We start from the raw sequence: 22471 nt of genomic DNA on the forward strand, positions 1-22471 counted from the left end.
GACCCCTAACTGACACTGGTCCCCAAAAAAATGTAAAAAATGTCAGTTAGGAGTCCGATCTGTCCAGTGTCGCAGTCCTGCAAAAAATTGCAGCTCACCGCCATTACTAGTAAAAAAATAAATAAAAATGACAAATCTTTCCTATAGTTAGTAGACACGATAGCTTTTACGCACACCAATCAAAATACGCTTATTGTGATTTTTTTTTTATCAAAACAATATGTAGCAGAAAACAAAATGGCATAAAAATGTTAAAAACTTTTTACATTTTGTTTTGGGGGGGGGGGGGGTGTTATATAGCAGAATGTGAAAAATATTGGGGTTTTTTTTCATAATTTTCACAATTTTTTTGTTTATAGCGCAAAAAATAAAAATCGCACAGGTGATCAAATACCACCAAAAAAAGCTCTATTTGTGGGGGAAAAAAGGACATCACTTTTATTAAGGTACAGCGTCGCACGACCGCGCAATTGTCTGTTAAAATAATGCAGTGCTGAATCGCAAAATATGGCCTGGTCATTAAGGGGGAAAATCCTTCCGGTCCAGAAGTGGTTAAACGGCAACTGTCATGGTGCTGCACATGTGATCAGTTATGACACCAACCATTTGATGGTTTGACAGTTTGGTTGAGGACACAAACAAATGTGACAGGAAGCAAACCCGACATTCCAGGAATGTAACTTTTTTGAAACTGTTAAATCAATGGGTTTAGTTGCACTTTAGGATTTACTGCTGTTTGGGGGCTCTGGGCTTCAGCAAAATTGCAGCCTCTAGCAAGAAGCAAGTTGTTATGGGTAAAAATCCGCTTTGGGAACATCCACATGGGGGAAACAACTCTATGCAGGTAGCACAGAAAAAGATGACGGGCTGAAAGCTTATGAAGCATTTTATAATCAGGGTTCAGTAAACCCAAAATCTCAACTGGCATTCTTCAAAATGTGCAAGAACCTACCTGAGAGTGGTTGCTGGAAGTTTCCATTTTTTCTTGTGATCGGTCTCTTGCTAACCTTGCAGCTTCTTTAACTTCCTGAAATTTGTCTGCAAACTGTGAGAAAGAAAAAAATATTATATACACAACAGGGTTCAGCGTTTCATTACTAAAAAATATTCTTTTAGCTTCCATGAAAAGTGGGGTGTTTCTATGAAGGAATCTGGTTGGGAAACAATATAATTGTACACACGGACAAAATTCAATCAACCAAAGTAAGGTTTAAGTTTTTGGATCAATAAGAAAAAAAGATTAGGAAAAAAAGTATTAAAGGATCAAAGTCATAAGACCATCAAATTGAACATCATAGACATCAGTAAGTATAGATATGTAAAGTTGAACAATGATAATCTATTTCAACAAACATATTGTCTGAAACAACCAATACAATATACATAATAAAAACGTAAAAATAAAGGCAATTTACAAGGTGTGATCATACTGTTCCATTTCTCTATACTAGTATATAACAAAAGCATCAAAACTACTAAGAATACACCCCCTTAGTTAAAATCGCATCCCGTGGTCAGTCTATCAGTCTTCCGAGTACTTAAAGAGGAACTAAGTGGTCCACGTTTTGTGGATTCACTTAGGCATGTCTTTGGCTATTGCTAAAGTTTCTTCATGAATGTGATGAACAGTGCGTATCTATTCCCTAATTGAGGGTATGCTAGTGGACTTCCATTACTTATGATAGGTAAGCATTCAATAGGTGTTTAGCCAACATGTGTTTGTATCTTTTTCATGGATAGTGTAGGACCCACTGATAATGGGGTACTTTGACGCAGTAGTGGGCTTGAGCACTATATGGCCATATGGTGGGACCAAACCCCCATTTTTATTTATGGACTCTCTTCAGATTTGGTAGTAATTTCTTTTGCATTTTCGCGCTATTCTTTTTTTAATATACATGTCTTTTGGTTCATAGCTGCAGCAGCTTTGGAAATACATGGGTATGCTCCCCCAAATTTTTTGCCTATTATGTATTCGGTCTGACCAGACTATCGAGGTTGAGCAGCCCTCCCCACCCCCACACACACCTGTACTCAATCAGTGTCCACCATCAAGTGGATATAGGAGGAGTCCCCTGTAGTGCATTTGCACATCTCTCCCAGCAAGGAGTATTATCTCCAAGGGTTAGAAAGGCTGGATTCATCTCTTTTTCATGGATAGTGTAGGACCCACTGATAATGGGGTACTTTGACGCAGTAGTGGGCTTGAGCACGATATGGCCATATGGTGGGACCAAACCCCCATTTTTATTTATGGACTCTCTTCAGATTTGGTAGTAATTTCTTTTGCATTTGCGCGCTATTCCTTTTTTAATATACATGTCTTTACATGCAACAGCTTTGGAAATACATGGGTATGCCCCTCCAAATTTTTTGCCTGTTTATTATGTGTTTGTATCTCCCTATCAGGTAGTTGGAGATCTGTAGCAGACAGCATTCAGTAGTAAGCTTAAAGTAGAACTTTGGGCAAAACTTATTTTTATTTTGGATAGAACAAGGCAGTGTTCTAACCCGTCAGATTTTTTTTTCACCATCTCTGTCCCATTGATGAGTTTCCCCTTCACTTGCAAAGATAGAGGAATTTTTTTATCTATGTATCAATAAAATGAGTGTATTTTTTGTTTAAGATGTGTTGACTGTTTTGATGCTCAGACTCACTGAATTAGAAACCCTCTTCACCATCCCATAACATTTTATTGGTGTGGATTGCGGCCCTTCCATCCCCGGGTGATTGGACCTCGCCATACTTGTATATTTTTTATTCCTTGTACCTATATTGAGATTGTTGGGTTATCTAATCACGTGGTTCAGGTCCATCCAACGACCATTCACATTTTCATATAGAGGAAAATGATTTGAAGCAAACACAGTGACATGCCTGCATCCCTAATGGTTAATGCAAACTGAAAACAGAGGTTGTTGAACTTTAAAATGAGGCAGGTCATGAACTAAGATATACAAAAGAAGAATATAAACGTAATAATTTATTATACATACAGTAATTGATACAAATGTTGCCATCAGTTACAAATATGATGCAGACATGGATACAAAAAAGGCTGGCACAAAAAAAAAAAAATGCATATAGTAAAAATATTGTTAGAATAGTAAGATATATTCAGTAAAAAAAAAGTACATGGTCGTCAATAAATGTTGCATTTATGCGTCTAAGTAGCTCTACGCGTTTCGTGAAACACTGTCCATTCATCAGGAGCTTAAAGACAAAGAGTTACCTGTAAATGTATAATATGTAGGTTTGTATAGAAATACACAAAATCTCAAAGAAAAAAAAAATTATATATAATCTCCTCATCACTTACACACGTCGGCATCAATAATATACCCAGCATCTTGGGGGGGGGGGGGGGGTATGAAGGCACCAGGGTAGACGTCTGATCCGGGGCCGTGGCAAGGATGAATCACCCAGTCCAAAAGGGAGAGAGGATGGAAGAGACGGGAGGGCAGGTGGAGGGAAAACTAGGACATAAAGAACCACTCCATGAGAAGTGAACATACATGTAGACAGGTGCTAATCAAACAAAAAAAAGATTATATATACACACACACACATTAAAAAGTGAATAGTATATACTAATAAGTAGAAAGGTAGAGATTAGGGTCTGATAATGTGTTCACCACATGGGAAATTCAAAAGGTACTGAGGGAGATTTGTGAAAGACACCAAACAGTGCTCAATGACCAAAGGATGAAATGGAGGTAAAGGCCATAGTGCATTGTGAGAAAAAAACCCCCCAAAAAACTAGAAGACCAAAAAGTATGACCAGAAAATATGAACAAAGTGAGAAATATAGTGCGATGAGGATGACAAAGACCCCACAAAAAGATCCCACCAGTAGTGTAAAGAGTTTGCTGCAAGTGCTCCCAAAATCTCCACCATATAAAGAGCGGAACAAGATGAGCGCCTGATTGACCGCAGCTAAATAGCCCCAGAGGACAAGGGCAGAGCCCTGCCAAGAGCTAAACAGAATGAGAGCCTGATTGACCGCAGCGAACAAAGCCCCAGAGGACAAGGGTGGAGCTCTGCCAGCGCCATGTAAACGCCAGATTGAAGGGACGATGGAAAACATTCCATATCTGGCGCGTGTGCCGGAAGCAGGTCACAATGGCCCGCCCCTGGCGTCGGATGGACAAAGCACCCCGGCAACGCGGCACATAAAGATACTGTGAGTCGGGTACAAAAGCATGAAGCTCGGCGTGTCCATCCCCTCCATCACCCCAGAGAGACCATAGGCGGAGATGAGGAGAAGGGGTCAAACTACGCATCGCAGCCCCGAGACCAACGGGCCCAAAAGGCACCCAACGTTCCCCCACTGTGCGGGATAACATAAAATAAAAATGTAAAAAATCCATGAAAATGTGGGAACAACGAGCCCCACAAAAATTAATAAAACATATACCAAAACACACTAATAAAAAACATAATAGTGATGCGACAGATCATAAAAAGGGGCCCATGGTGTCTTCCACCCAACTATATGCAAAGATAGAGGAATATGATCCGAAGCAAACACAGTGACTTGTCTCCATCCCTAATGGTTAATGCAAACAGAAAATAGAGGTCGTGGGACTTTATTTGAGGCAGGTCAAAAACTAAGATATACAAAAATAGAATATAAATGTAATAATTTATTATACATACAGTAATTGATACAAATGTTGACACCAGTTGCAAATATGATGCAGACATGTATACAAAAAAGGCAGGCACAAAAAAAGCATATAGTAAAAATATTGTTATATTAGTAAGATATATTCAGTAAAAGAGTACATGGTCATCGCTAAATGTTGCATCTATGCGTCTAAGTAGCTCTACGCGTTTCGTGGAACCCTGTCTATTCATCAGGAGCTCAATCCAAAATCCACTATTTGTTGTCCCATGGCACTCTCATGGGAGTAAATAAGGATGTACCATGTTTTGGGAAGAAAGAGGAGTCCACATTGCTTAATTCCATAAAAAAACTCACTTGTTTATTAAAACTAAATAAAACACACATTTCTCAAGTGTCTTCCCGACACTAAGGGTTAAAGTGTGTATGTTACAATCTGCTCTTTGCCTCGGCTGTCAGAGCCACGAGCGCGAGTCAGGCATGCATAGTAGTGTCAAGCGTCCTAGTTCCACCCTACTAGTTTCGTCATTTGACATCCTCACGGAGCCATCTGGTGAGTCAGTTTAGGGTGATTGGTGGAAGGAGCACACAGAGTGTTTTGGCACACATTTACAGAAGATTTGTTGATTTGTTGCACAGACGTTATGCACTTTCCTGCACTTGTTGAATTCCTTTTGGGACTGTCAGGAATATTATATTAATATTAATTAATATTAATATTATAATTTTTCAGCACTTCTTTATTTCACAGGATTTTTCACTGATATAAATTGTTTTTTTTTTTTTATATGATCATATATTTTTTCATTATTTATAAGAAACTTTGATAACCAAAATCATTCATTAGGATTATTGCCCTTTTAAGTTGGAGATAATAGGATATTGCAATACTAAAAATAGGGAAGAGTAAATCTGAGCTGATTTTAAGCTTGTTGATTCGTTTTAAATGTATTTAGGACTATATTAAGCACTGCCCACACGTAAACTCATATTGACATTTACTGTATTTATTACCCGAGCATCCTGAATATTTTCTCACTAATTTTCTACCTTTCGATCATTTTTTATTTTATTCTTAATCATGCACATCATTACCCCTTTACGCTTTTTTTTTCTAGCCATTATCCTGGCAGGTCATGTTGGACGATTATCCAGTTCGTCGCCCAGCAGTTGATTGTAGATCTCCCGAGACAAAAAACAAGAGATGTAAGGAAGGAGAAAGTTGCTAGGACCAGAGATCCGGAAGCCTAGGTCCTTACTCCTGGCTAGACAGATTAAAACTGACTACCTAGAGCAGAGAGGGCGGTTATATACCAAGCTGAGGATGGCCCATGGGCGTAGTCATGCGTTTTTGGTTCTGCCTAGTCCTACTCCTGGAGGAGGCAATATAACCCAGTAGTTATGGTTCATGGAGTGCTGTGTCCTGTCGATGAATGAAAGAGAAATGCATACGATGTCTCCTTCCACAGACCAATTGCATTTGTTGACGATTGCTCCATCTCACTTTTCTTGGACTTGCTCTGTGTAAACCTTGGAAAACATTCAATAAACTTAATTTTTTTTTTTTTTTTTTTAATTTAGAAGATAAAAGTAGCAAGTATATGGCAATGTTAGTGAGATTTTTTTGTTGTGTGACTACCATACACTGTCTAAAACTAACATGACAAAGGGGAAATTCAAAAATACACTTATGACATTTGACATATGACAAAGGGGCAGGATGGCCCCCTTAAAATGCCTGCAACGGATTCAAAAACCCGGCTGCGGATTTTGGTAGTTTTATCGACAAATTTTGCAGATTTAGATCCTTTATACAGTGCATCCAGAAAGTATTTACAGCGCTTCACTATTGTAATGTTCTGGTACCTCTGGTACCCTTGTTCCATATTTCTCTCTTACTAAATTGCGTCCCATCTTGTTATCCAAGAGACGCATACACCTTTAAGACCGGATGACGCTATGAGCGGCTATTTCAATCGCCGGCTTTCTCTCACTCATGGCTCGTTCAAACCACATGTTCACCGCACCTTCTCCTGTGAAGTCGGAGCTGCTGACATTTCCCTTTGCTGAACTGAAGCCGGAACCTCGCTGCTGATCCGTATCTCGCTACGGGATCACCTCTCTCTAAAGGACACTGTTACTACTAACCTATCTAAGTGATAAGTACCCCACAGGGGATTCCTTACTAACCAATCTCCTACTGTCATCTACTGCAATTACCTGGACTATCTGTATCTATCTATTCACTATCATCTGCATAGACAGTTAGCTCTTGGGACTACCTCCAACTATCCTTGCACTAGGTTACTCTGTCTAAGTATACTCCATCTGAGTCCTCTTACCATCTGCACTATACTTGACATCAGAACCTATCTGCTTTACCATCATCTGCAACTCTCCTAATACTACTCTTAGTGCTCACCATACAATAGCCTGTCTCTCATCTATACATTCTCATATATTCTATCCCTCCATTAAACATCTGATTGAGTATATGTATATTGCATAACAGGCTGTGCACTGTGATGAAGTCCTGAGAGTTGGATATGTTGTTCAACAGAATCTCTACAAGGCTACTGAGTGTAATAATTCTGCAGCTGTAAATCCATCCACTAACAAAAACGCATGAACGTTACAGATTGAACAAGCCTTTAAAAAAAAATATGGATTCAGCAGAATTACCCACTCATGTACTACAATTAAAACAGCAAGTAGATGCATTGATCCTTGCGCTTACAGAGGTACAAAACGAAAATCAGACCTTGAGACAGCAGGTTGGCCGTCTCACACAGCTTTCTGCTGCTCAGCCCCATGAGCCTAAGATAAACCCTCCTCTAGTGTTTTCTGGTGATCGGAGCAAATTTCGTGAATTTAAAAACGCATGTCGATTGCTTTTTTTGTTAAAACCTCTAACCTACACCACTGACCAAATTAAGGTTTGTACCGTCATCTCCTATTTAACGGGTGAACCCCGGGCCTGGGCAGACGCTCTCTTTGAAAAGGATGATCCACTCCTTAATTCTTACCCTTTATTTCTAGCACAACTCGCTAGTTTATATGAAGACCCCAATAAGCAGAGTACCGCTGATACCCAATTACGGGCCTTAAAACAAGGAAGGAGACCTGTTGAAGATTTCGTGGCAAATTTTAAAAGATGGTCCCCTGATTCAGGGTGGAACGACACATCTTTGCGAACGCAGTTTAGACTCGGCCTATCTGAGGCCGTTAAAGACGAGCTCGCCCGAGCGGATTTACCTGGCACTCTAGAGGGACTGATACAGACCAGTATCAATATTGACAGACGACTACGAGAAAGAAAGGCTGAGAAGATGGGCTCACCATTTTCCAGTCCTTCTCGGATGTTGCCTGCTGACCCTACTCCTATGGAAGTAGGAATGATACGCCCACCTCTGACCCTTTCTGAACGTGCCAGGAGGAAAACCGAACATCTTTGCATGTACTGCGCATCCCCGAATCATTTGATAAGCGGCTGTCCCCTTATCCGCAGAAAAGAGGGTGAGTGTTCAAATGTCTTGCTAGGGGGACTCACAACTTCCTTTTCTAATCCTTATCTTTTTGTTCATTTAACATTGCAGTGGGACCAAACTAGGATCACCACCAAGGCTATGATCGACACAGGATCTTGTGGAAACTACATTGACATTTGTTTTGTCTCCCTTAATAAAATACCTATTGTTTCAAAACCCAAACCTGTCTCCGTTAGTTTTATTAACGGTACCCCTTTATCCTCTGGTCCTATCACCAGTCAGACACAGGCACTCCTTGTAACTGCTGACGAGTCTCATGTGGAGACCACCACCTTTGATGTATTAACTTCACCACATTTTCCAATCATTTTGGGACTTCCCTGGTTACACATACATCAACCAATCATCGATTGGAAAACAAGAACGTTAGCCTTCTCTTCTCACTATTGTGAAACGACGTGTAATCTCCCCACATATGATAGAATCCTGTCTGTAGTGCCGGATGACATTATACCCAAGTGTTATCAGGATTTATCGGAGGTTTTCCTTGAAAAAAACGCTCAAATGCTACCTCCCCATAGGGACTATGATTGTTGTATCGATCTACTCCCTAATAGCAAGTTGCCTTTCAGACATGTTTATCCTCTCTCGCAGGATGAACTCTCTCATCTTAAGGAGTATCTGGATGAGAACTTGGCAAAAGGATTCATCCGACCTTCTACTTCCTCCACTGCTGCTGGACTCTTCTTTGTCCGCAATAAGGATTCTAGCCTTAGGCCTATCATTGATTTCAGACAATTAAATGCCATTACAATAAAGGATCGTTATCCTTTACCTCTTATTCCTGAACTTATCGAACAGGTGCGTGGAGCTTCTTTCTTTTCAAAATTGGACCTAAAAGGGGCATACAATTTAATTCGAATCCATAAAGAGGATGAATGGAAGACGGCATTCAGAACCAGATACGGACTGTTTGAGTACCTTGTAATGCCATTTGGGCTATGTAATGCTCCTGCAGCCTTCCAACGGTTTATAAATGAGATATTCAGAGACTTGCTTGATGTTTGTGTTGTAGTATATTTGGACGATATACTTATTTATTCTCATTCCTTACCTGAGCACATAAAACATGTGAGACTTGTGTTGTCAAGGCTACTTGCACATAACTTATATGTTAAATCAAAAAAATGTTTGTTTCATAAAGAGGAAGTACTATTCTTAGGATATATTATATCTAAAAATGGAATCAAAATGGACATGAGCAAAATATCCTGCATTCTGGATTGGCCTGTGCCAACCACTCGCAAAGCATTACAAAGGTTCCTAGGATTCTCTAACTACTATAGGAAATTCATTAAGAACTTCTCTGCGATTGTGAAACCTCTCTCACAACTCACAAGCACGAAGAAACCATTTAATTGGTCAACAGAAGCAAATGGAGCATTCTGTCTGCTGAAATCAAGCTTTACTACTGCCCCCATACTATGCCATCCAGACCCATCCCTTCAATACATCTTGGAGGTAGATGCGTCAAATATGGCAGTAGGAGCAGTTCTCTCACAACGACCAACAAACACCTCACCTCTTCACCCAGTTGCTTTCTTCTCAAAGTCATTAAGCAGCCCCGAGGTGAACTACCCAGTAGGTGAGAAGGAGTTACTAGCCATAAAACTGGCGTTAGAGAATTGGCGACATCTACTTGAGGGCACTCAATTGCCAATCCTGATATATACTGATCACAAAAACCTTCAATACCTTCAGACTAATAGAACTCTTTCCCACCGGCAGGTACGGTGGTCGTTATTCTTTCTGAGATTTAATTTTCTAGTGACTTACACGCCCGCAGACAAAAATAAAAAAGCGGATGCACTTTCACGACTAGCCGAGAAAGATTGTACCGAGGTTCCCTCAGTTCCTATAATACCACTTGAACGTATTATCTGTGTCGTTCGCTCCCTGAAGGAAGAGATTTTGCACAGCATAGGACTGGACTCACCTCCACCACAACTAACTACTGACGCAGAAGGCTTCCTCTACTACAACGATAAATTATACATACCCCCTACTATGTGAACCAAGATCTTGGAATTGTCGCATGATGTACCTATGGCAGGACATATGGGTATGACTAAAACTTTCAATCTACTTACTAGGCAGTTTTGGTGGCCAGACATGAAGACAACCATAAAAAAGTTCGTTTCATCTTGTGATATCTGTGCAAGGTCTAAAATTGACAACACGAAACCATCGGGGTTACTTTGTAGTTTACCGATACCCCAGGTTCCGTGGGAAGTGGTATCCTTAGACTTCATAGTGGAACTACCACCTTCCAAAGGATTCAACACCATCTTGGTGTCAGTGGACTATCTGACCAAGATGGCACATTTCACTCCTATCCGAAAACTACCTTCATCCAAACAAACAGCGGAATTGCTTGTGAAACATGTCTTTAAGTTACATGGTATTCTAAAAACACTGCTGTCTGACCGTGGTTCACAATTCATCTCAAAGTTTTGGCTAGCTCTATGTCAGATACTACGAATAGAGCGTAAACTTACTTCTCCCTACCACCCTCAGACCAACAGACAGACAGAGAGAGTTAACCAGTGCATTGAACAGTATCTGCGTTGCTATACTTCGTATCTACAGGACGATTGGGCAGATCTCCTCCCGCTAGCGGAATTCGCCTATAACAACGCGACTCATAGCACTACTAAACAAAGTCCATTTTACCTAAATTATGGGTTTCATCCCACACTCCTTCCTCCACGTATCTTGCCATCAAGTAATCCAGTGGCATCTGATTATCTTGCCCAGATAAAGGATTCTCTGGGATTACTCAATACCATATCCCATGCTCATAGTCAACAAAAGAAGTACTACGACCTCCGTAGGAAACCCTCTCCCCAATATGCCATTGGGGATCTTGTTTGGCTTTCTACAAAAAATCTGAGATTAAAAATCCCTAGTAAAAAACTTGGACCTCTATTTCTGGGACCTTTCTCAATAGAGAAGCTTATTGGAAAAGCTGCAGTACAACTCACATTACCAACGGACCTTAAGATACATCCCATCTTCCATGTGTCGCTACTGAAGCCCCATGTTCCTAACCAAGGAATAAGGCCTACTATCTCACCCCCACCTCCTGTACAAGTGGAAGGTGGAGAAGAATTTGAGATAAAAGAGATTTTGGATTACCGTTTCCATAGAAGAAGACTCCAGTATCTTGTACGATGGAAGAACTATGGGCCCCAAGATGACACCTGGCTGGATACCTCCGATATACATGCCCCTAGACTGATTCGCAATTTCCACTCGAAATATCCAGAAAAAACAGTTCTAGAGGCCTTCCGGAGCCGGCATTAAGGGGGGGGGGGGGTACTGTAATGTTCTGGTACCTCTGGTACCCTTGTTCCATATTTCTCTCTTACTAAATTGCGTCCCATCTTGTTATCCAAGAGACGCATACACCTTTAAGACCGGATGACATCATTGCTGAGCGCCGCTATGAGCGGCTATTTCAATCGCCGGCTTTCTCTCACTCATGGCTCGTTCAAACCACATGTTCACCGCACCTTCTCCTGTGAAGTCGGAGCTGCTGACATTTCCCTTTGCTGAACTGAAGCCGGAACCTCACTGCTGATCCGTATCTCGCTACGGGATCACCTCTCTCTAAAGGACACTGTTACTACTAACCTATCTAAGTGATAAGTACCCCACAGGGGATTCCTTACTAACCAATCTCCTACTGTCATCTACTGCAATTACCTGGACTATCTGTATCTATCTATTCACTATCATCTGCATAGACAGTTAGCTCTTGGGACTACCTCCAACTATCCTTGCACTAGGTTACTCTGTCTAAGTATACTCCATCTGTGTCCTCTTACCATCTGCACTATACTTGACATCAGAACCTATCTGCTTTACCATCATCTGCAACTCTCCTAATACTACTCTTAGTGCTCACCATACAATAGCCTGTCTCTCATCTATACATTCTCATATATTCTATCCCTCCATTAAACATCTGATTGAGTATATGTATATTGCATAACAGGCTGTGCACTGTGATGAAGTCCTGAGAGTTGGATATGTTGTTCAACAGAATCTCTACAAGGCTACTGAGTGTAATAATTCTGCAGCTGTAAATCCATCCACTAACAAAAACGCATGAACGTTACAACTATCTCCACATTTTGCTATGTTAAAAATGTCAAAATAGAATAAATTATTTTCCACTGTGGAGACTCTCATAAATGAAGAAGGGTTAGGAGTGCAAGTAATACAGGGTGCCGTGAAGAAGTCTTACAGCTTATGCATGCGTTTGCAAATGTGTGCTAACTAAACCCCGGTTTTTAACGCATACTATTTGACAGGTTAATTAGGTTGGTAAGCAGACTGGTTGGTGAGATGAGCTGGGAATTTTCTCTTTTTTTTTTGTTACTGGTACAAAATTGAGCTCCGGTGCATCCTCTTTCCACTGATGATCCTTGAAATGTTTCTACAGCTTAATTGGAGTCCACCTGTGGTAAATTCAGTTGATTGGACAGGATTTGGAAAGGCATACACCTGTCTATATAAGGTCCCATAGTTAACAGTGCATGTCAGAGCACAAACCAAGCCATGAAGTCCAAGGAATTGTCTGTAAACCTCAGATAGGATTGTATTGCAGCACAGATCTGGGGTAGGGTACAGAAACATTTCTGCAGCATTGAAGATCCCAATGAGCACAGTGGCCTTCATTATCCATACATAGAAGACATTTGGAACAACCAGGACTCTTCCTAGTGTGGGCTCCAAGGCTAAACTGAGCGATCGGGGGAGAAGGGCCTTAATCAGGGAGGTGACCAAGAACCCGATGGTCCATCTGACAAAGTTCTAGCATTTCTCTGTGGAGAGGGGAGAACCTTCCAGAAGAACAACCATCTCTGCAGCACTCTACCAATCAGGCCAACATGGTGGAGTGGCCAGACGGAAGCCACTCCTCAGTAAAAGGCACATGACAGCCCACCTGGAGTTTGCCAAAAGGCACCTGAAGGACTCTCAGACCATGAGAAACAACATTTTCTGGTCAGATGAAACAAAGATGGAACTCTTTGGCCTGAATGGCAAGCGTCATGTCTGGAGGAATCTAGGCACTGCTCATCATCTGACCAATACCATCCCTACAGTGAAGCGTGGTGGCAGCATAATGCTGTGGGGATGTTTTTTAGCGGCAGAAACTGGGAGACTAGTCACGGTCGAGGGAAAGATGAATGCAGCAATATATAGAGACATCCTTGATAAAAAAAAAAAAAAAAAACCTTCTCCAGAGCACTCTGGACCTCCGACTGGGACAAAGGTTCATCTTCCAACTGGACAACGACCCTAAGCACAGATAACAGATAAGCCAAGATAACAAAGATGTGGCTACAGGACAACTCTGTGAATGTCTTTGAGTGGTCCAGCCAGAGTCCAGACTTGAACCTGATTCAACATCTCTGGAGAGATTTGAAAATAGCTGTGCACCGATGCTCCCCATCCAATCTGATGGAGCTTGAGAGGTCCGACAAAGAAGAGATGGGGGAAACTGCCCCAAAATAGGTGTGCCAAGCTTGTAGCAACACATTCAAAAAGACTTGAGGCTGTAATTGGTGCCAAAGGTGCTTCAACAAAGTATTGAGCAAAGGCTCTGAATACCTATGTATTGTACATGTGATTTTGTTCGTTTTTTTATTTTTAATAAAATTGCAAAGATTTTAAACAAACTTCTTTCATGTTGTGATTATGGGGAATTGTTTGTAGAATTTTGAGGAAAATAATCAATTGAATCTATTTTGGAATAAGGCTGTAACATACCAAAATGTGGAAAAATCGAAGCGCTGTGAATACTTTTCGGATGCACTGTATATTCAAATTTTACAAAATAGGCGCTCTGGCTGCATTAAAAAAAATAAAAAATTGACTGCAGTTGGGTTGGTATACATAGACATGTAAAGTGCCTGTCTGGACTCATAGCTCTCCCAAAATTCATATATGTTTCCAACTGCAGCAGCATTAATTGTGCAGAAACAAGACAGAATTCTAAAGAGTTTATGAATTCTTTAAGAATGTTCCCAATTTGTATGTACAATAAATATGTTAATAGTGAACGTATAAAATCTGGCTGGCAGAACACGATGGAATATGTCATTTCAAAACAGTGAACAACACTGGGCTACATCTATAAAAGACATACCGTAATAACCAAACATTTCTTCCATTTAATTACAGTAATGCAGATCCTTTAATTAGCTCTGCTTTGCCGGTGAGAATTACATCTTGGAGCTCTTTCAGGAAACAAATGGGGAATTGGCACAGGTGCTGTCTACAAGCAAAAATGGTCCACGGGAGTCTTAGTTACAAGTTGTTGAATAGAACCTGCTTCTGACACTTATTGATTAGTTGTAATCACTGCAGCAGAAAGGAAGATCAACAGGAGGCAAAACCTTGATAAGCATGACATTTTAACAACAGGCATCCCAAAGATCTTGAAGGTTGGTATGTCAATTCTTAACATTTTCAACCCAAGACAGAAAAGTAAAGTTTAAAACAGTAACAGATAATACAACAGTTTTTCTGTGTTTCACTAGCTCTATGACTAAAAAAGGAATTTCTGGAACACATTAACATTTTGTAGATGAAACTCCATGAGTTGGTATACCATTGCTTTAGTATCCCAAGTTTGAGTTTTGCTATTGTTCAGGGGCCCCAAAATATATGTAATGCAATATAAAACACCTTAACTGCATATGTGAGTGATGCAAGAACAACAAAAAACTGGGATAACCGATAACTCCAATGCATTAACATACCTGCTACAGAATTAGCATTCACCAGCAGCCTAAGGCCCCTTTCACACATACGGTCCGTTCAGTTCATCAGTTCAGTCACATCAAAATGTATCAGTTTTCCATCCGTTTTTCGTCAGTTGTTATGCGTTTTTTGTCCAATCTGTTTTTTTGACGGATGAAAAATAGGGTATTCATCTGTTCAAAAAAACGGACATTGACGGAAGCGGATGAAAACGGATGTTAACTGATGATCATCCGTTGTCATCCGTTTTTACATAGAGATACATTGATGTCCGTTTTTCTTCTGTGAACGGATGGATGAAAAACGGACAAACGGACAACATATGTGAAAGGGGCTTTAACCTGAAGATTGTTTCTGCAATATTAACTTCATAGAAGCTGTGTAAAGGCCATGCAATCTAGGCACATAAGCTGAAGCACATGATTGGGGCAGTGGTGCAAAAATGTTTAGGGCTTCTGGCATCACACGGCTACTGGAAAGCAAACATATACAGTAGTTAGACTTGGTTAATTGTATGCACTTACTGATAGCCAGGGGTGAACATATCTGCACACTATGTTGATGCAGGGCCCCCTGGCCCCCCATTTGTCCAGAGATGTGGGTCGGATAGGTGTTGGGAACCCTCCCACTGTTACACCAACTTGGACACTGCTAATTTCAATATAGCTGTCAATCAGTACACAGGGAATGTTTTTACTTGGACAGTAGTTGACTGGTTGGGAGGGGTTGGGAAGTTGTCATCCACAGAGGCCTCTTGGCAACTTTGGCACTGTTGATGGCCCATTGTTGTATTGCCAGTAGAGCTATTTTAATCTATACAGCTAGTTCAGTTTGAACCTAAGAGCCCCTATACTGCATGTATCACATCTAACTATGGTATCTATCTATCTATGTATCCAGAAGTACGGGATAATCCAAAATTTATCCTGGCACATACTACTAGGTGCACGCTGACTTCGGCAGTATGTAGAAAAAAAAGAAGGGGCCTTTTTCTTTCTTTTCTTATCACCGTTTTGAAAAAAAAAAAAAAAGAATTCATGTTAGAACAACATGGTTAACATATTTACGGTTACATTTCATTGCTTATAATTTCTGACTTCAAGTCTTGGAACCATGGATCTAAAACTGTGATTCTGTCTTGGACACGTAGCTGTATGTGATGCAAGCACAGCCTGGAGTGTAGACGTACTTTAAACAAACAATTAAGTTATTTTTAGGGATTCGGAGCAGTGGGTTTAGTTTTCTTTATCCACTATTAGTTTTCTATGATGCAGTGGTTGCCATGGTAAAAACGAAGATAAGGAAATGCAGTCCGGTTAACCCTTGCTTCTTCCACCCCTGTAGCAATTATTACCAAGCTGGATATAATTATAGAAAATGTCAGCCTGTACTTGCTAGTCAAAACAACCACTATGAGCTTATAACAATCTTCAATTTAAGCAAAAGTTTACAATACTACTTTTTCTGCAACTGATACAAGAGAGTTGATTTACTACAGGTAACTAGACTTTTCACTTTCAGCTTAGTGAAGGTTGGGGAATTCATGTTGTATAGAAGACCCAATTATGTTCAAAGACCATAAATAAAAAATGGGATTTTTGTATTTACCATATAATCCATTTCTCTGAGTACATTGACAGACTCAGCGCTGAAAAAAAAAAAAATCATAAATACTGGGTTATATTGCCTCCTCCAGGAGTAGGACTAGGCAGAACAAAAAACACCTGGCTACACCCATGGGCCACCCTCAGCTTGGTATATACCCCCTCTGTGCTCTAGGCAATCAGCTTAGTAGCAAGCAGTATTATAAGTATCAGAACTCCATAGAGGGTTCGGTTCTGTGTCGATGAACACAGAGAAAAGGATTTTACGGTAAGCACAAAAATCCCATTTTCTTTTTCGTTCGACGACGGACACAGCTCTCCATAAATCATAACTACTGGGACGTCCAAAGGCAGTGCCAAAAGGAAAATGAGGGGGGGGGGGTTGGGAAAATAACCCAAGGCTAAACATAAGAGCCCTTAACCGGGCCACAGGAGCCCCATCTGAAAATAAAGGTTTAAAGAAAAACACCCCTGAGGATGGAACAGCCCCTCTTAAACAACAGCCTGCAAAACTTTGCGGCCAAAAGAAGCATCCACAGATGCCAACGTTTTTACCTTATAGAATTATATGAAGGTATACACAGACGACTGCCTTGCAAACTTTTGATATTGATGCCTGATGACGGAAGGCCCAAGAAGCATTCAGCGCCAGAGTAGAATGCGCCGTGACAGGGAAAGGTGGAAGCTGACCATTAATGGAATAGACCTGAGTCACCGTCTGTCTGATCCATCTGGAGATGGTAGCGAAGAAGCAGCCAGCCCTTTTCTTGGTCCATACGTAACCACAAAAAGCGAGTCTGACCTCTGAAAGGACTCAGTAGCTGCCAAATACACCCGAATCGCACAAACCACATCCACAGTATGCAAAGCAAATTCCTTGGGATGAGCCGGCTTGGGACACAAGGAAGGCAACACAATGTCCTCATTCAAATGGAACTTTGGGCAGGAATGATGGACAGGGACGAAGAACCACTTTATCCCTATGGACCACTAAATAGGGACTGCGACAGGATGCCGCCAATTCTGATACCCTGCGGGCCGAGACAATAGCCACCAAGAATGTCACCTTCTGGGATAACATAGGCAAGGGAATCTCCCAAATATTCTCTAATGGAGGTTTCTGGAGAACCAAAAGCACTACATTTAAATCCCAATGGCGGAAAAAAGAGACCGTACAGGTGGAGTCACATGTCAAACCCCCTGAATGAGGTAAAAACTAAAGAATGCGTGGCTAGGGGTTGCTGAAAGAAGATTGCCAAAGCAGTCACCTGGCCCTTGATGGTACTCAAGGCCAAATTCTGATCAACGCCCTGTTGAAGAAAGGTTAAGATCGAAGCCAGAGAAAAGGATTGAGGATGAGCGCTAATCGACTCACAGCAAGAAATATACGCTTTCCACCTACGATGGTATATCTTGCTGGAAGACTACTTCCTCGCCTTCACCACAGTAGGGATCACCGATCCAGAAAGACCTCTATCCCTCAGTACCTGGCTTTAACAGCTAAGCCATTAAAACCAGCAGTAAAGCAGGATGGTAGATCAGCCCTTGGAAAAACTGGTCTTCTTTGAGAGGAAGCTCCCAAGGGATGTTTACAGCCACCAGAATGACTGGAAAATCTTCAGTCTTGATTCCTCCCAGGAATTGCGAAAGAAGACTTACCAGAGGTTGATACTGGCCTTATCGTGGCCCTTGGACGCCTGTAGCGTCTGTCAGAGGACCGCGTGACCTTGTCACTAACTTTGGTAACCTACTGTGGAGCTGAACCTGCTAAAGGAGCTGCATGTAAGACTGTGCAAACAGAACTGTCTTGAAGGTGGATACCACCTGACTCAGAGCCTGTATGCAAAATGGGAGAGACAACTATCTGTGTGACAGCAGCCTGTGAATTATGGCCTGTGGTTCCTGAAGTTTGTGCAGAGTAAGGACCACCATGGTCAGAAAAAAATCAGACCTAGGTAAATCAATTCCCTGGACAGGGATAGGGAGACTTTAGGTAGTTCAGACATCACCTGAACCTTTGCAGGAATTAAACCCGCACAAGGAGAATCAGGAATTAAAAAAATGAAAAGGACAAGCTTTGTCCCCCTTTCTGGGTACCCCCAAAAGAAACATTTTGTGGATCTCCTTGACGCTCACCAAAGAAGTCTACGGGGCCAGAAACCAGTGTAGATGTCCCCCCCACTCCAATTATGGGTGAGGGCAGACCTTCATGCTGAAGGTGTTTTGTCTGCTGGTCCGGGGAAGCTAGCTCTAGGCATACCAGACCAAGGTATCCATGGGGAAGATTTAAAAGACCTATTTCCCTTATTCTCTGTCCCGGAAGCACAATATCATTTTCTATGCGCTGAGAAAGAGGGCCCCCATCTGTGGCAAGGCTCCTTCCCTTTCCTTGACTGTGGCAGGAAGGTACTCTACCCCCCCCCCTGATACCCTTAATGATGTCATCCTGGGTAGCCCCAAAAAAAGCTGATCGTCTTGAAAGGGCAGATCAATGCAAGCTTTCTTAAAGGCTTGGTCTGCGGACCAATTCTTAAGCCACAGCATGCACCTAATCACCACAGCTGAAACAGAAAGTTTGGACAGCACAGGAGCTGTATACAAATGCATCACAAAAACTGCAACCCATAGACACGCTAAATCAACATAAGCAGCGGGGACCTGCTCACCCCTAGGCCCTGGCGCAAAAGCTTGGCCCATTGAGTTAGGATATGAGCAGGGCTGCTGTTAGAAATCACAGGGCCCATACAGACTACCTGGCAGGGCCCCCCCAAGAAAATATTAAAGATATATTTAGCTAAAATTACAACAAAATCACTATTATCAGACACAAATATAACATAACTCGCATAATTCCTGCTAAATCTAAAAAAAAAAAAAAACGATGTTAAATAAAAAAGATGAGATGAGAAAAATATACAGGCTGGGCAAGTTGGAGCTCAGTGATCAGAGAGACAGAGAGAGAGAAACAAAGTTACAATTTACAAATAAACTCCTGAGCAGAGATAAGTGCTGGGAGGGGGCCCACACAAGGGAGGGGGATTAGTGAGGGACAACTGTCTCTTTCTCAACAGATATAAGCTGATAGCAGGGAGAGGGACAGATCAGATTCAGGTGCTGGAGGAAGATTTCTGTAGTTGTCGTCCATCACTAGTCCCCCTCTCTGTGTGGGCCCCCCTACAAGAGGGCTGGTGGTCCCCCCCTATCAGCGGCCCAGGGTGTGAGACACCAGGACTAAGGCAAAGACTGGCTGCAATGCCGAACCAGCCATAGTAAACATGCTGCTTGCCACAGCCTCTGCTTTCCTGTCAGTCGGGTCCTGAAAGGACAGGGATTCCTCTACTGGGATCATGGTAGCTTTGTTCAACCTGGAAACAGGAGGGTCCACCACTGGTGGACTAGTCCACTTTTTTAAAGGTGACTCCTCAAAAGGATAATGTACAGCAAAACATTTGGGGACCAAAGGGGTCATTTTGGTTGTTCCTCCATTTTTAAAATCTCCCACACTGCAGTTATAAGTGCGTCTACCAGCACTTTTTCATTTGTTGCTGTGATCATGGAGGAATCATCCTCACTATCGGATGGATCTGGAGGGGGGGTGATATTAAGCCCCCCTGGATGGGCCGCGTCCAAAGCGGCATCAGGCTCAGAATCAGATGAGACAGACTGAGCAGGGAGCGCTTCCATCTGGGCCTTTGCCCACACACCACTTTCCACCCGGAACACTAAGGACTGCAGGACCACCGTCAGTGCAACCATGGGAGGCTGGAGTTTCCGAAGGACCTGCCACCTCCAACAGGGGGTCAGTGAGTGGGGGAGATGTGACCCTGAGGCTCCATAAGGAAAGGAAGACCTTGCAGTACAAAAACGATCTTTTGGCACCACTAAAGGATCCCCCTAAGGCTCGGGGTACCCATCAGAGAAAGAGATAACAGGGACCCCCCCCCAAGGACTCATCCTACCGAGGCACGCCAAGATGTCGGACTCAGCATCACCATGGACGTCATTCCTGTTCATAGGTCCAGGCACAGGAAGAGGAAACTGAGGCGTTAGAGGAGAAGCTTCGGCATCCCCACGAGGCTTCGGCCATCTCCAGCGTCTCCCGGACTAAAGGAAAATGGCCCCCGTGACATCATCAGGCTACAAAAACATGGCCACCCGCTGTAGACCCCTAAGACTAAGGGAAAATGGCCTCGTGACATGGGGCTACACAAACATGGCCGTCAACCAGGGACCAGCCAGACTAAGGGAAAATGGCCGCCATCAGCTACAGCATGCTGCCCGGATCATCCCTGTGCCCTATGTAATGCTGCACCCTCTGCAAGAGGACCCCCTCCTGAAGGTAGGACTCTGCTGAACACTCTGCACCGGTCTCTGCCTGGGACCCCCCCGCACTATACCCACACTGCAAACAGTGGGGCATGCACTGAGGGGGGTCTCCTACACTGGGACCCCTCCAGAATACCAGGACAGAACACACTATCCCAGGACTCTCACAGAGTGGGGATAGCAGGGGAGACCCCAGGGGTCTGTGCTGCATCCTCTGCCTCTACCCCCACCAGACTCCAGGTCCAGACAGGGCGGAAAGGGAGTAGGGGAAACCCAGCCCACTGAGGGATTTTTAAGGAAGGGAGGAGGGAACCTGCAGGCAGGTCTGACCATCCCAGGAGGTTACCCTCGTGCACTCCAAAAAAAACCCCAAAAGTAGACTGTACTTACCCTTCCATGGTGCGGGTAATGCTCCACTAGACAGATTAAAACGGATTACCTAGAGCAGAAAGGGGGGTTATATACCAAGCGGAGAACAGCCCATGGGCGTAGCTAGGTGTTTTTGGTTATGCCTAGTTCTACTCCTGGAGGATGATTTATGGAGCGCTGTGTCCGTAGAACGAAAGAGAAACGTTATTTCCTTGCGCATAATTGGGTGATGGAAGTCAGCACAACTTCCCCACATTGACAAGTTAAAGCCGAGTTCACCCCCAAAAGGGGAACTTCCGCTTTAAGTACTCCTGACCCCCTGACATGCCCCATTTGGCATGTCATTTTTTTTTTTGGGGGGGGGGGTAGGGGAGCGGAGTACCTAGTTTTGACAGGTACACGCTCCCACTTCTGCTCGGGCCGCATAGGCAGCTCGAGCGGAAGATCTCCACTCCCCCTCCCTTCCTGAAATCTTCTGGGTCAAGTCATAGATCCCAGAAGATTGCCCGGCCATTCAATAGGCGCAGCGCGACTCGCACATGCACAGTGCGCACCCGGTTGTAAAGCCGCAAGCTGTCACAGCCAGGTGCCCACAATAGGGATGCTGGCGCCATCGAGAGGAGAGGGAGAGGAGCGAGGCTGCCGCATTGCTGGATCGTCGAACCGGTGATAGTATTTTTTGTAGCTGCCGACTTTTAATAAACAAAGAAACAGCTGGAACGCCACTTTATCGGAACAATGCCCTGGGAAAGTGCAAATTCCCTTGCAAAGTGAACAGCCTTTTTGCCTTTAATAAATCAACCCCTAAGAGTTAGTGAATGAGGATTACCATCTAATTGTAGACTACACAAGAGAATGCTATAATTCTTGAGAAGAATAACTTAGGGAAAGGTTAGATTGTGAAATAAGATCTGGGGGAGGGGTACTTTGCAGCGCTGCTAATAGTCCTCTAAGCTTAAATGGAGAATATATCTTCATCCAGCCTGCTGTCTTCATACCTGGGAATGCTTACAGAACAGACACTTATTTATTCATTCTCAGCTCTGTGGAGACTATTTGGGAATAATGCTTCCCTGCAGCTGCAATAATGAGGAACAATAAGAGAAATATGGGTCATACTCTTATAGAATTTCCTTCTCTGGCTTCAAAACACTCAGCACTAAGAACTCACAGCAAAGAGAAGAGCACAATGACAGCAGATAATAGTGGTAAGAAATGG

The 22471-nt window shown here is 42.7% G+C and overlaps 1 protein-coding gene across 1 annotated transcript in view; it reads right to left on the reverse strand.

The window, feature by feature from the left end:
* The window catches only part of HOMER2 (homer scaffold protein 2), a 375844-nt gene that overhangs the window by 157359 nt on the left and 196014 nt on the right, over positions 1-22471 (reverse strand). Inside the window, exon 4 of the mRNA XM_082254028.1 lies at positions 953-1045. Coding sequence (XP_082110154.1) covers positions 953-1045 — 93 coding nt within the window. The remainder of the gene's footprint in view (positions 1-952; positions 1046-22471) is intronic.

Source organism: Pelophylax lessonae (assembly GCF_965119305.1).
Source record: "Pelophylax lessonae genome assembly, chromosome: 4".
Classification (NCBI taxonomy): domain Eukaryota; kingdom Metazoa; phylum Chordata; class Amphibia; order Anura; family Ranidae; genus Pelophylax; species Pelophylax lessonae.